Source organism: Lepidothrix coronata, unplaced genomic scaffold (assembly GCF_001604755.1).
Source record: "Lepidothrix coronata isolate B3197 unplaced genomic scaffold, Lepidothrix_coronata-1.0 Scaffold101, whole genome shotgun sequence".
In the NCBI taxonomy this organism is placed as follows: domain Eukaryota; kingdom Metazoa; phylum Chordata; class Aves; order Passeriformes; family Pipridae; genus Lepidothrix; species Lepidothrix coronata.
In genome coordinates, this window is record NW_016690281.1 from 509,150 (window position 1) to 523,452 (window position 14,303).

At 53.7% G+C, this 14,303-nt stretch overlaps 1 protein-coding gene across 1 annotated transcript; it reads left to right on the forward strand.

Annotated features, from left to right (window-relative positions):
- Nucleotides 1-176: 176 nt before the first annotated feature.
- Nucleotides 177-13,229, forward strand: SCNN1B (sodium channel epithelial 1 beta subunit). Its single transcript, XM_017823048.1, has 14 exons — nucleotides 177-228; nucleotides 2,536-2,747; nucleotides 4,801-5,119; nucleotides 6,203-6,587; nucleotides 7,321-7,514; nucleotides 8,350-8,453; nucleotides 8,904-9,067; nucleotides 9,495-9,602; nucleotides 10,298-10,415; nucleotides 10,965-11,040; nucleotides 11,233-11,290; nucleotides 11,757-11,818; nucleotides 12,198-12,273; nucleotides 12,680-13,229. The coding sequence occupies exons 3-14, from the start codon at nucleotides 4,809-4,811 to the stop codon at nucleotides 13,043-13,045; spliced, it is 2,022 nt and encodes a 673-aa protein (XP_017678537.1). The 5' UTR covers nucleotides 177-228; nucleotides 2,536-2,747; nucleotides 4,801-4,808; the 3' UTR covers nucleotides 13,046-13,229.
- The last annotated feature ends 1,074 nt before the right edge of the window (nucleotides 13,230-14,303 follow it).

Genomic DNA, 14,303 nt, shown 5'->3' on the forward strand with positions numbered 1-14,303 from the left:
GTGGTCTTGGCATGACGGGAGTAGGAGCAGCAGAATCAGCTGCCATTCCTCGTGTTACGAGACAATCAAAGCAAGGTTTCAAGGAGCCGGGACTAACCTGGGAGCGACTCCAGCCGGCGGGAGGGCGGGTTTAGCCGCTCCGTCGGGGCGGGACGGGGCGGGACAGGGGAGGCGGTGTGGCCGGTCCCGGTCTCAGCGGGAGCTCAGCCGGAGCCGCACGGGCGGCAGGTACGGGGGGACCGGGGAGAGACTGCGGGGGGGCCAGGAGAGGGGGGTCCGGGATTGGGGGTCCGGACAGGGGGGTGTGGGACTGGGGGTCTGGGACAAGGGGGAACGGGTCTGGGGGGGCCAGGAGAGGGGGTGCGGGGTCGGTGCTGGCCGGTCCCTTCGGCCTCGCGGCGTCGCCAAGGGATGCCCGCGGGCATCTCTCGGCGACTGCGGGCATCCCTCGGCGACGTCTCGGGGCCGAAGGGACTGGTGCGACGGGGCTGGTCATGGTGTCTTTTACACTAATACGGACCTGAAGTGACCCGATCTCTGCCTGGTTTTGCAGCAGTGGGCAGGTTTTCATGCTGGGCAGGTATTTGGGATGTACCCGGCGTGCAGCCAGGGGTGGTCACTCAGATTTAACCTGTATTTACACAGGGGGTTTCTTTAATCTCCTTGATAAAAAGGGATGGGAACAAACCACAGCTTTGTGGAATAGTTCAGTGTTTGGTTTGGTGTTGGAAATGTGCCATGTCCCCCAGGATGGTGTCTCCCAGTGAGGTAGAGTATGCTCCTGGCATCCTGGTGGATGGAGCTGTTTGGGGGTGGGTGGGGTTTGCTCTTCTTATGATCCAGGATTCCTGTTGTTCCTCACCCAAGCAGCAGAGTTAACTCTCAGCAATGTGACCCTCCTGGCATGTGAGAAGCACAGTTTGTCATCGTCCTCGGAGAGAGGGACATCATGGGAACAATAGAATCATAGAATGGTTTTGCTCGGAAGGGATTTTAAGGGTCACCTTGTTCCACCCCCTGCCATGGGCAGGAACACTTTCCACTAGCCCAGGTTGCTCCAAGCCCTGTCCAACCTGATCTTGGACACTTGCAGGGATGGGGCAGCCACAGCTTCTCTGGGCAACCTGTGCCAGGGCCTCCCCACCCTCCCAGGGAGGAATTTCTTCCCAATATCACATCTAATCCTGCTCTCTGTCAGTGTGAAGCCATTTCCCCTTGTTCTGTTGTTCCAGGCCCTTGTCCCAAGTCTCTCTCCAGCTCTTGGAGCCCTGTTAGGTACTGGAAGGGGTTCCAAAGTTTCTCCGGAGCCTTCTCTTCTCCAGGCTGAACACTCTCAGTTCTCCCAGCCTGTCTCCAGAGCAGAGGTGAACACAGGGTTAGGCAGGGGAAGAGGGGACAGAGAGTGCAACACATGGCACAGAGTCAGGCGAGTGCTATCTCAGCTCCCAGACTGTAAATACTCCTGGAGTGCTGCACTCGTGCCTGCTGGGGTTGGACGTGGAGGCGCCTGCGTGGGTTGGAGCCGTGGGCATTGGAGCCAGCCCTGTGCTGTGGCCACTCTCCCTGCACACCACCAGCAAGGCAGAGCATCTGCTGGAGCTCTGTCTCCACCTGGGGATGGGCATTCACTGCTTGCTGACATATTACTGCTCTACTTTTCAAACTGGCAACCTGTAAACTTGTGAGGTAATGAAAAAATGTCTCCAATTTGCAAAAAATACCACTAGAGAGCATGAATGTCTTCTTGAGGAAAACAAAGCCTTTCCCTCAGGCTCAGGGGGAAGATGTCAGGTGAACAGCTGGTAATAAGAGGGATGATGCTGTGTGTCTCAGTAGAGAAAGTGCTGAGCAATCACAGTGGCATCAGGCTGGTAGTGTTGGGGTGGTTTTGCAGCCCAGGTCCCACCCTGGAACTTCCAGGACTGTGCGAAGGTTTGCTTATGCCTTTATTTCTTTCAAGTGGGAATTGCCCCAGGAAAATCCCAGAGCAGATTCAACACAGTCACCACAATTATTTCATAATGTGGGAGTCTGATCTCACAGTGAGGTGGAGGAGTTTCAGCTGGGATGATGCTGGGATGAGGCAGGGCTGGACTTGGCTGCTGGGGACAGGGAGGACACAGCCACAGCACAGAGAAACCCCACTTCAACCAGGAGCAGGTTTATCTTAGGATGGCCTCTGTCATAACAGGGCATGGGTGCTGCTAGGAGAGGGACCCCTGGCACCTTGTGCCCTGCAGGGTCTCGTGTCCCTGGGGTCAGCTTCCAACAGTCAGTTCAGATGCCCCCGGTGTGACCAGGGCAGCCTGGAGCAGATGGGAAGCATGTGCTGATTCCCCTGAGCCACCTACGAAGGATACAGGGCTGTGAGTCCATCAAGGGGGTGGCATCTCCTGAGCCCCCAGCCCTGCTCAGCTCCTGCTCCACCACTGCTCTGCTCCCACATTCTGGAGGGGCTTTGGGAAGGGTGACAGTTCTCTGTGCACCGATGGAGGGTGGGTCTTGTTGTCCCTCATTTGTCACTTCTCTGCTCAGGTGCAGCCCACTCATGGAGCAGAGCAGGACCCGCTCCAAACTGGCACCAAATCTGGCACCAAACTCCCTCTGGGCATCTCCAGCCCCTGAGCACTGAGTGCTGTGCAGGGGAAGGAGCCCCCACAAACAGGGGCTTGGGCAGCTCACCTGGAGCAGCTTCCAGCTGTGAGAAAGGAACAAGAAGTCTGTTTGGAAACACTCTGGAAATAAAGGTAAGAAGAAAACTGTTAAAGTGAGAAATTACATTGAACAAAACTAATCCAGGTACAGCCAAGTGCAGCTTTGCTTTGTACCATTTCTTTTATCCAATATGAGAAGAAATAACAACTTCTCCCAGCAATGGCAGGTTGGTGAGTAACCCAGAGAGACCTGTACACAAGTGGGGGTCCCCCCATGGCAGGAGCCCATGCTCTGGCCAGGCCAGTAGCTGGTGACAATAGGGACAGTCAAGGGCACGTGGCCAGCTGGGACCCATCCTGCCCCACACGGGGCAGGGGGAGTTGTAATTTCAATCTAATCAAAATCTTCTATTGGATTTCTTCAAAGCTGGAAAATATTTCCTTATCTGCCTCCCTAGGCTCCCTACATTTAAATGAGCTCTGACAATTCTGTTCTGTACAGCCGAGGAAGGGCTGAGCTCACACTGCAGGGGCTCAGGCGCAGCAGCCACTGGGAATTCAGCAGAGGCTGAGGTTGTGGTTCCCGTTCTCCTTATATCCCTGCCCAAAACCCAGCCAGGGTCTGGTGCAATATCAGCTCCTTCCACGAGCAAATCCCCTTCAAGCAATGGCAGAGGGAACCTCTGTGGCACAAGGTCACAGAGGATGAGCTGGTGATGGTGGGTCCATCTCCCAGGACACATGTTGCTTGGAGAACAAAATCCTTTCCTATGGGAGTAGAGCCTGCCCTCAGATCTTAGAGGAAGCAGCTGGGGTTTGTTCTTTCTGAAGTCCTCTCCCATTAAGGTGTCACCTACATCTAATGTCACAGGTAATAGGGATGCAGTGAAAACCATCATCTATCTTTGGATCATGGAGTGAGACTTCAAAAATCTATTGGATTTTATACTGCTGCCAAACTCTGTATGTGCTACTCAGGGATTGTGCAGATCTGGCCAATAGACCAAGGAATCAGTATTACCTTTTTTTTTTGAAAAGTACAAAGGGCCCAGCTGCTTCCACTCCCCAGGGCCTTTGTGCACCCCTCACTGTCTTCTGTACCTTTGTTCACCTGCAAGTAATGCCTTGTCACTCTCGTCCGTGCCCTGCCGAGTGCTGCTCCCTAGTGAACTATCACTGCCTTATTCCAGCTCTCTTCCTTCTGGGATGGGGGCTATTCCCAGCATTAATCTTTAACTCTGCTCTCTTGCAGCTTAAATCTGAAAAACATTCTGAGTGGCCGTCTCAGGTTCATTTTGAAATATTGCCTCAGGATGTTAAGATTTAGTAACACAGATTCTCACCTTAAAATAGCAGCACAAAATGTTCTATTTACTCACAAAATGAATGTCAAGTATGCAGCATCCCTCACCTGGGGGGAGGGGGTCAGGTCATACTGATAGTATCTGACAGACAAAGGAATTTGGTGGAAAAAAACAATTCACTGTCCTTCCTCTGGTAGGCAGCAGCCCTGGACAGCATTGCTGGTCCTGGGAAAGGTGCTGCTGCTTCCAGCTCCTCTTCTGCTGCCCCTCCAAGTGCTGGGTACACTCTAATACTTCTTACCTTTAAGAAAAATTGTCTTAAGCCCCTTGTGAGGTTGAACCCCGAATGCTGTGAGCCCGAGCTCTACCTGAGCCAGCTCCTGCATGTACTGCTTGGTCCACCTAGTGTTGGCTGAGGCTGGGGATAGTGTTCCAGCTGTGTCGGTGGGCACACAGCATTCCCACTCACTGAGCAGCATCTGGTGGGGCACTGCAACACCACAGGGCCCGTGGCCACACTCAGGAGTCACCAGGCACAGATATGTCCTGCAGGTTCAGGTCGCTCAGCTCTGGTGGGGCCAGCAGGGACACCAGCATTTGCCACCTTTGGAGCTACCAATGCCAAAGCTCCTCTGTGCCCTCCCAGGAGGCTGGGGCACGTGTCACTGCCAAGGTGTGACCCAGCAGAACGTCCACACTGAGATTCTCCTGGGTTATAAACCAGGGCTGTGCCACCACGGTGACCATCCCACTTCTGCTGCGCTGACAGTGCAGGTGCACCTGGTGTGGCACAGCCCTGCTCCTCCACAGAGCTGGTTTGATGTCTTTTCTTCTGTTGGCAGGCAGCAGCATGAACCTGAAGAAGTACCTGGTGCGGGCCCTGCACCGCCTGCAGAAGGGCCCCGGCTACACCTACAAGGAGCTGCTGGTCTGGTACTGCGACAACACCAACACCCACGGCCCCAAGCGCATCATCAAGGAGGGACCGAAGAAGAAATTAATCTGGTTCTTCCTAACATTGCTCTTTGCATCCCTGGTGTTCTGGCAGTGGGGGATCCTCATCAACACCTATTTGTCCTACAATGTCACCTCATCTCTCTCCATCGGCTTTAAGACCATGAAGTTCCCTGCAGTCACTGTCTGCAATGCCAACCCTTTCAAGTAAGCTTTGATTCACCCAATTTACCCATCTGTGCTCTAACCCCTCAGATACACTGCCAGGGTGAGGTACTGCAGGCCTGGTCTTGTCTCAAGTGTCACCTTAGGAGCATCAATTGACTCACCAAGTGGCACTAAAAACCAAATAAAGAAGAACAATACAAGGGTGAATGGCTCAGAGCCAGAGGAGGGTTCATCTGCCTGTGTTTTCCTGGATTTCATAGAGTCCCAGAATGGTTTGGGTGGGAAGGGACCTCAATGCTCTTCTCGTTCCACCCCCTGCCATGGGCAGGGACACCTATCCCAGGTTGCTCCAAGCCCTGTCCAACCTGGCCTTGGACACTTCCAGGGATGGGGCAGCCACAGCTTCTCTGGGCAACCTGTGCCAGGGCCTCACCACCCTCACAGCTGAAAATTTCTTCCTAGCAAAATTTCTGTACCATACCAGCCAATCAAATGAAGGTTTTTGCCTCCCTGCAAACTTTCCTCACCTCATTAAAAAAACCAAGTTTAGCTCACCTGTCACAGCCAAAATCAGTCTTTCAATCTTTCCCCACAATTCTTTTCCTTCCCCTTCCTCATTGTGAATGTTCTCTTTATTGCTCACACTCCAGTCATTAAGAGCTGGTTACACAGCCATGTCTGCCAGAAGCTGCAGAGAACTCAGTTGTGATTTCAAAGTCACTGATTTTTGTTAGTGTTGCTTTAAATTTAGAGTTGCTTTACATTCATATCCATGCAACCGTGCAGCCCAAGACAAGATGCTCTCAGCCAACACAGGAATTGCTTTGGGTAGTTTTTTCTCTGCTTGTGTAAACTGTAGTGAATTACTGAACTAAAATCGATTCAGCCCTATGCTGGCAGGTTCACCTCTGCAACACTCCCTATTTTTACCCTCTTGCTGCCTTTCTGGCTGGCTGTGGGTTTCTGGGATGCCAAGCTGGCTGTGCTCCACATGGAAGCTCCCATTGCCCTCCAGTAAATTTTAGGCAGCAATCTGAGGTCCCCGGGAAGGTCCAAGCCAGGCGAGCTGCCACATGTCCCCGGTGCCGTGACACCGCCCGGTCACAGCTCCTTGTCCCTCAGGTACTCGGAGGTGAAGCACCTGCTGAAGGAGCTGGACAGGCTCATCGAGGCAGCGCTGGAGAGGATCCTGCAGCCCACCCCAGGGAACGTCAGTGACAGTGTGTCCCCACCACTCGACCTGCAGCTCTGGAACCAGATCCCCCTGGTCCTCATCGACGAGCACGACAAAGACAACCCTGTCATCCTGGACATCTTTGAGACCAACCAGACTGCTGGGGACAACGAGACCGCTGCGAGCAGCGAAACTGCTGGGGACAACCGGAGCTCTGAGGGCAATGAAACCACCACGTACGGTGAAACCACTGTGGGGAACCAAACCACTGCTCCACCTGCCCCAGCCAACACAACAACGGAAGAAAAGAAGTACAAGCTGGCAGTGAAGCTGGTGAGAGGGGTCGTGTGGAGACAGAGGGCAGGGAAGAGGGATGGAACACGTGGGCACCTCGGCAGGGATGCAGCTTGGATATCCACGTCTCCTCCCTGTCAGCTGCCCACAGCTGCTCTGCCTCGGGTCTCTGGTCTGACTGTGCCAGGGCTGGGGGCTGCCTGTGCCCAGACTCACCCCCTGCTGCGGGCTGAGCCCAGGGTGGAACCAGGGCAGGGGTGCTCCACGCAGGCTCCCAGGCAATGGACACGTTCACCTCTTCCTTGTGTCGGGTACCCAAAATGCCAGGGAGCAGCTGTGGCTGCTGCCCCTGCCCCTTTCCTGCTGTGGTCCACAGCTCAGAGGCACACGATGGTCTCACAACCCCTCACCCCTCCTCCCACGGAGGCTTCAAGGACCCTGCCCGAGCAGACCTTGGAAGCTGGGGAACTCCAGCCTTAAAGGATTGGCCCAAAAGTGATGTATTCTGTTAGCTTGTGAAGGTCAGCCTGGGACTGACTGAATAGCCTGCCCAGCTGTGAAGCACCCCTGGGGAGGGACCCTGTGAGCACACGAAGTGTGGCAGCTGGGAAGTGTCACAGCTGGCTCGTGGCTCTGCCTGGCTGTACCTCACAATTCCTGGGAGCTGCAGGCAGGGCTGGCATCCAGTCGAGCATGTGGGGAGGAGGGTCATGCCATGGATCCCCCCTGCCATCCCCACAGGGGCTCAGACCTGCCTGCCCTGTGTCCCCAGTGCAGCCATCAGGGCTCCAACAACTGCACGTACCGGAACTTCACCAGCGCGGCGCAGGCGGTGACCGAGTGGTACATCCTGCAGTCCACCTCCATCCTCTCCAAGGTCCCGCTGCACGAGAGGATCAGGATGGGCTACCAGGCAGAGGACATGATCCTGGCGTGTCTCTATGGGGCTGAACCCTGCAACTACAAGTAGGTGCACACTGAGTTCCCTGCCCCTTTCCGTCCCAGCAGGAATGAACAGACCTGCAGTGGAACAGCAAGGGTGGGGGGAAGTCTTTTTAAGGTATAGATCAACTAATAACAAGATTGCTGCTGGTCCTCAGCTCTAAAAACACTTCTCAGAGTGATCCTGACTGAAATGGGTTACTTTGAGACAGTGCTGGCTTGAGTTAGAGCTGTAGATGGGCTGTTTTGCTCATGACATATCAAGGCTAACAGCACCTGGGGCTTCCCAGGGTACTGAGTGATAACCAGGTGCTGAGTCAGCATATCCATCATGGCAGCACAGCCCCCAGTTATAGACCCTTTCCCTTTTTACACAATTCATTTTAGACATCTTTGTTTCCTATGAACCCCAAATTCCTATTTCCAGTGTTAAGAAAGAGGAGCACAGAGCATCACCACAGGCTGTGGGGAGCCCTGGCCCTTCTGTAATGCTCCTTCTGCAACAAGGGCAACAGAGGATTGTTATCAAAGCACGAGCTGTAACACCAGCCCAAACCTGGTACCACAGCTCAGGCTGAGCAATTACATCCCTCACCTGTGTGACCATTCCTCTCTGTCCCAGTGGAGTGCTGTCCCCAGGGCTGTGTCCCAGCACACACACGTACCCTGCTTTGCCTTTTTTTCAACAGCAGATTGATTGACATGATATCAGCTGGAATTCCTGTGCAGGTGTTCAGCAAGCGAGGCAGTGGGGGATGAACCCCAGCACAGCTGCCAAGCACTGGGCCCACCAGCTGCATTATCTCACACCCCTTTAGTCCTCCCAAGGGTCACAGTTTTATGTGTATGATTCTTACAGGAATTTCACCCAAATCTACCACCCAGACCATGGGAACTGCTACATCTTTAACTGGGGCATGGATGAAGAGGCTTTGAATTCTTCCAACCCCGGAGCCGAGTTTGGTAAGGGAGTGCTCTGCAGCAGAGGAGGGGCTGGAGAGGCAGAAATGGGGGATGTTTGTCTGTCTCTCGATACCCATTTCTGTCACTCAGGACAGATTTATCATTCCTGTATCACTGGAGCACTGCAGCAAGTAGCAGAGACTTTCCAGAAGGGGATAATTCCCAAAAGGGAAATGTGCCACACAGAAATAAAGTGACCACAAAGGTTACACGTAGCAGAAGTGCAACATCTGGATAGTTGAAATATGTGAGGCAACACCTGACTATTCCCAGCTATTCCTATTCTGGGCATTCTCCATCAGAAGTGTTCCTGCACAGGTCAGGCTGCCATGGCAGCCAGACCCCAACCTTTCCCCAAGGAACAGGGAGGACAAAATAGACTCTTTTTCCCCCCTAAAGCCTTGCCTTCCAATACAATTCCTGTTCTAAGTGCTTTGTCTGGTGTCCCAGGGTTGAAGCTGATTCTGGACATCAGTCAGCAGGACTACATCCCCTACCTGTCCTCTGCTGCTGGGGCCAGGCTCATGCTGCATCAACAGAAGAGCTTTCCCTTCCTCAAGGATCAGGGCATCTACGCCATGGCCGGGACGGAAACATCCATTGGAGTGCTGGTGGTATGTGTGGCATTCCTGGGGAGCAGATTGTCTGAGAATAATGTTATCTGATGGGACCAAAACCAAGTTTGCTGTAAGTCTTGGCTGAACTGGCTCAAACCAAAGGAGTCAAGGTACACGCCAGCCAGGGGCTGGAGCAGTTCATGGAGACTTTTATGTAACTGTCCTGGCAAAGGGCTGTATTGAGCCCAGAATATTGGGTTCAGGTCATTGTTGCCTCTTCCTCTGGCATGTCAGAAGGTGCTTTGCCAACCCCTAAACACCTACCTGGACCTGCCTGGGGTAGAGGCTGCAGCCCCTTTTGCTCTGATGCTGCTGACTCTTTTATTTTTGCCAGAGCCAGCAGGGAATTACAGTCTCTGGAAAACAGTAACAGGGCCCTGGGGAGGAGCAATAACCGAAGTTTGCTGTTTGGGTTTCCTTCCAGGATGAGCTGGAGCGGATGGGCTATCCCTACAGTGACTGCACCATGAATGGCTCTGATGTGCCTGTCAAAAACCTCTACAGCCAATACAACACCTCCTACTCCATACAGGTAAACCACCTTTTTAAATCAAACAAAGGTGTTTAGGAAAAATCATGAAAGCAGTTAAATCTTTGGCTAGCATGCAGGGTAATTGGGATGAGAAAGCTGAGTGTTTGTAAACCTTGAAACTGTAGAAAATTAGAGTGCAAGCACTAAGTACGGGTTAATTTGTAACAGGCTGTACCAGAGGGAGAAGCAGCTCTGGAGGGTGCAATCCGGCAATAAGGGAATGCTCAAACCCTTTGGGGTGATTCACAAATGTAACCCGAGATTGGAAGGGCTTTGGGTTGGCAGCGGTTTTGTATTTCTGCCTTTGTTTAATATAACAACTGGATCGCCTTACCCAACTTTTGAAGATGCTTGTGTAAGGTTTAAGCAAACACTCGGAAGGATTGCGTTATTCCCTAGAAGTGCTAACGCTGTCGGAGTTCTGTGTCCACGTAATGTCACTGCAGAGCCCTTTCAGCAAAACTGGGCTCTTCCATCACTCCCTGACTGCTCTGAACTCTCTAGACCTTTCCTATCACACCGAAATTCTCTGCTCGTCCTACCTGCAGCTGTTAAATTTAATTATCTTCTCATAGACTTTGCTATTGCTTTGTGCTGCCTCATCCAGAATCCCACTCCAATCTTGGGTGATTAACTTCATGCCTCACTGAGCTCATGGCTCAGCCCATGCCTAAGCATTCCTTTTCCCTCTCCAGGCTTGCCTGCGCTCCTGTTTCCAAAACCACATGGTTGAGATCTGTGGATGTGGCCACTACATGTTCCCTTTACCCAAAGGGGTGAATTACTGCAACAACGAGGATAACCCAGGCTGGGGTAAGAGCTCACCCAGCGCTGCCCGCGGGACCTGCTGCCGTTGTCACCGCAGCCACTCGATGGCTTTTCCCTGAGACACGTGTCCGTGTGGCTGCTTGGGCCAGTGCTGGGCAGAAGGGGCCAAATCTTGGTCCTGGCTGAGGGAGCCCCTGGGCACTGGGGAGAAAAACACAGGGTAACACTGCCAGCCTCCGTGCCCGAAGAGTTTGGGTCCTGAAACAAACTGTCCCTGGCAGGGGCAGCTCCGGTGCTGCCCTGGGGTGGCACAGCTCCCTGCTGGCAGCAGCTGGGCTCTGCCAAAAATACTGACCCCCGGCAAGCCACTTCCATAGGAACTGTCTGCAGAGAGTTACGGCTTATTTTTAATTTATTATTAAATTGTCTGAGGGATTTTCCCAGGTTTCTCAAGGAAAGGAAAGTTGGAGGGGAAGATGGCAAATCTGTACAGCAGGGTCACACCTAACATTTATTTTGATAAATGAAATTGATATAAGTCAGTAAGCAGATCCTTATCTAAACAGATATTTCAATTTTGTTTTCACCAAACAGCATATTGCTATTTCTCACTGAGATCCAGCATAAAACAACGACAGATCTGCATCGACTCCTGTAAGGAAACATGCAAGTGAGTACCTTGCATGTACCTGATCTGACCACTGTGGAGGTGGAGAGATCCTGCATTTCAGCTCCCATCAGTCCTGACCTTCCTAAAACAGCAGCAAACTCCGCAGGGCTGGTTTATTCTGTGAGAACTGAAGTTCCAGGGACTTCAGGGAAGGGGAAACCTCTGTACTAATGCTCTCCCTGCTCCCTGCAGTGACACGCAGTACAAGATGACCATCTCCATGGCAGACTGGCCATCAGAAGCCTCTGAGGTAAACCTGATTCCTTGGTTTGGAAGAGACATTAATGGTTACCTGTTCCCAGCCACATGGACACTCACTATTGTCAAGGCTGCTATCCAGGTCTCAGCACCTCTTTGCTAAATTCTACGTTTTCCACACACAAACCAGCAGCAGAAACCAAGGTACAAGGTGGGAGGAGGGAGCTCCCCACAGCAGCTTCTCCACCCTGGGGTTCTGCTCTAAGTGCCTGTGACAGCCCAAGACTGAGCACCCACCTTCCACGCCATGTGCCTGTGCGGTGCAGGGGGGCCTTCTCACAGGGCAGGAGCACCCACCTCCTGCTGTGGCAGAGCCCACCCACTCAGGTCCACAGCACCCCCCTCAGCTGCTTACAGGGCTGGGGTTGTGTGGGACAGGATGCAGCACCCGCGGGACTCCGTGCTCTTCATGAGCACAGGATGCTTCTGCTCATTCTGAATAGATCTTGTTTTTCTAGGACTGGATTTTCCATATTCTGTCTTATGAAAGGGATATGTCAACAAATGTGACTCTGGACAGGTGAGTGAAAGGAACAAGCACTTTTATCTTCTCTGCTGAGCCTGTTAACATCAGACTGACACGAGCCTTGGCTCTGGGCCAGCGTACACGTGTGCGAGAGCAGAGGGAGGACAAGGTTTGGCACATGTTCACCTGGGAGATGCAGAAAGCAGATCCAAAAGGCACTTCATGCATGTCCTCTGCTCTTCAGAGCTGCAAACCAGGCCAGGAAAACTCAAATGTGTTAAGTAAAATCAGCATTAAAGGCAGCTCCTATGTCATAACGTTTATCCCTTTGTACTTATGTCTCGGTGTCTCTCCGTCCCATGGTCAGGCTGGAGCAGAGGTATGGGTCCTCCACAGCCCAGCTCCTCTCTGAGCTGGTTTTTGTTCCTTACAGGAATGGGATTATCAAGCTGAACATTTACTTCCAGGAATACAACTACCGCACCATCTCGGAGTCAGCTGCCACGACAGTGAGTGCCCGTCCCAGTCCTTCTGGCAGAGCAGACACAGAAGCCAGTCAGCCAGGACACACAGGCTGGGCTCAGCTCCCTGGGGCTGATCAGCCCTGGCCAGAGATGCCCCTCAGCAGCCAGTCTGTCACACCCCTTGGGGCTGCTGTCTCACACGTTTGCTGTAATGAAGTGGACAAAGTTGCCTCCGCCGGTCGGCTCACAGCCCTCAGTTCATCCTCCCCTCCACCTCCCATCCCAGTCCCCAGCACTGGGGAGTACAACCCGACAGGGCAGCACCTGCAGAGCAGGGGATGTGGTGGGCAGGTCCCAGGTGCAGGGACATCGCCCATCTTGGCACCAGCACAGGGGGGCAGATCAGGGATTGGGCTCCACCACCTTGGCTCACTCCACTCTTCTCCCACAGATTGTTTGGCTACTCTCAAGCCTTGGAGGCCAGTTTGGGTTCTGGATGGGTGGCTCAGTGCTGTGCCTCATTGAGTTCGGGGAGATCATCATTGACTCGCTGTGGATCACCATCATCAACGTGATCAGCTGGTGCAAAGGCCTGAAGCAGAAGCGGGCCCGGGCGCGGTACCCGGATGTGCCTCCCACGGTGTCGGAGCTGGTGGAGGCTCACACCAACCTGGGCTTCCAGCATGAACCCATGGGTGCCCTGCCCAGGGGCAAAGCACTGCCCCCTGAACCCGGCACCCCCCCGCCCAACTACGACTCGCTGCGTGTGCAGCCCCTCGACGTCCTCAGTCCCGACAGCGACGCGGAGACCAAGTGAGCAGAGTGTCCTGTCACCTCCTGCTGCCATCACCACGCTGGGTGTCACTCCCTGAGCAACCACCTACTCTCTGTCGAAGTTAGGAGGGAACTAAAAAGCCCCGGCTGTCCTCCCCCTTGACTGATCACTGGGAGGAAGCTCTGCTTAATAAACCCTGCAATAAACCTCACAGAGTCAGGCTCTGGCTGAGTGTGTAGAGCTTGTGTACATCAGTATTGCTGCAAAATCATTCACCACTTCTCATTACCAGGTGGGTGGGAAGCAGTTTCCAGTGAGCAGAGTGGGGTGGTGGCAGCGGTGGAGGGGAGAGGACAGGACATCCTGACAATGAATGCAAGGCCATGGCCTGGTGGATCATAGAACCACAGAAGGGTTTGGGTTGGAAGGGACCTTAAGGACCAACTCATTCCATCCCCCTCTCCAGCTCTCTTGGATGTAGAGACACGGCACAGTGTCTGTTGCAGCTGTGCCACACCCTTGGGATGGGACCAAAGCTACTTCTGACCTCTGAGGTCCCAGTATTTCCATCCCCAAATAACTACAATGGAAACAGAGTGAAAGCTGAACCATCCCCTCACTGCTGGAGCCTGCAGGTGTCCCATTGTGTTGCTGCCCAGGGTTTGTACCACTCGTGGCACAGGTGGGAACAGCTGTTAGTGTGTGCCAAGGATAGACTCCATAAAGATTCAGGAGTGGGGAGGAAGTGCCAGCCTGTTTCACAGTACCACCTTTCCAATAATAAAACAATTTAAAAGTTGCCTTTAGCTTCCCTGCTGGCAGCAGGGGCAGTCCGGTGCTGGCAAGAGGCTCATGGCAGCAGTTTGCAAGGAGGGGAACATACTGTGCTTGCCCCAAGGTGAGGGCACTGGGAGCTTTGGTGGTCCCCATGGGGCTGGGCTGAGTGGGGCAGCAAGCTCACCCAGCCCCTGGTCAGTCCCAGCCTCTAGCTTTCCCAGGAGCCCATCATGCCCCACCAAGACCTGCCTTACTGAAGTACTTTTGCAAAAGTTCAAGAGGAAACACGATCGTGTGGTTAAATCACGCGCCCGGGCACACGATGTTCTGGGCACGGCGCCCAGCGCGGGGCGGCCGCGGCCAGGGGGGTCCCTGATCCCTCTGCACAGGAAGCTCCCCCGGCACGGGGTGCTCTGGGGCAGAGCTGCCAAGCACAGTGGCCCCAGGGTCCCTCCAGCTTCCCCTGGCAGCAGTGGAAGTGGTGGGTCCAGTTGCTAATGGCCACCACCACCACGACAGAGGA

Bases quoted from the DNA above. Each gene is read 5' to 3' on its own strand.
- SCNN1B (XM_017823048.1), top strand. From the start codon at position 4,809: ATGAACCTGAAGAAGTACCTGGTGCGGGCCCTGCACCGCCTGCAGAAG. The intron at 6,588-7,320 runs GTGAGAGGGGTC...CTGTGTCCCCAG, and splicing joins ACAAGCTGGCAGTGAAGCTG to TGCAGCCATCAGGGCTCCAA. The intron at 10,416-10,964 runs GTAAGAGCTCAC...TTCACCAAACAG, and splicing joins CGAGGATAACCCAGGCTGGG to CATATTGCTATTTCTCACTG.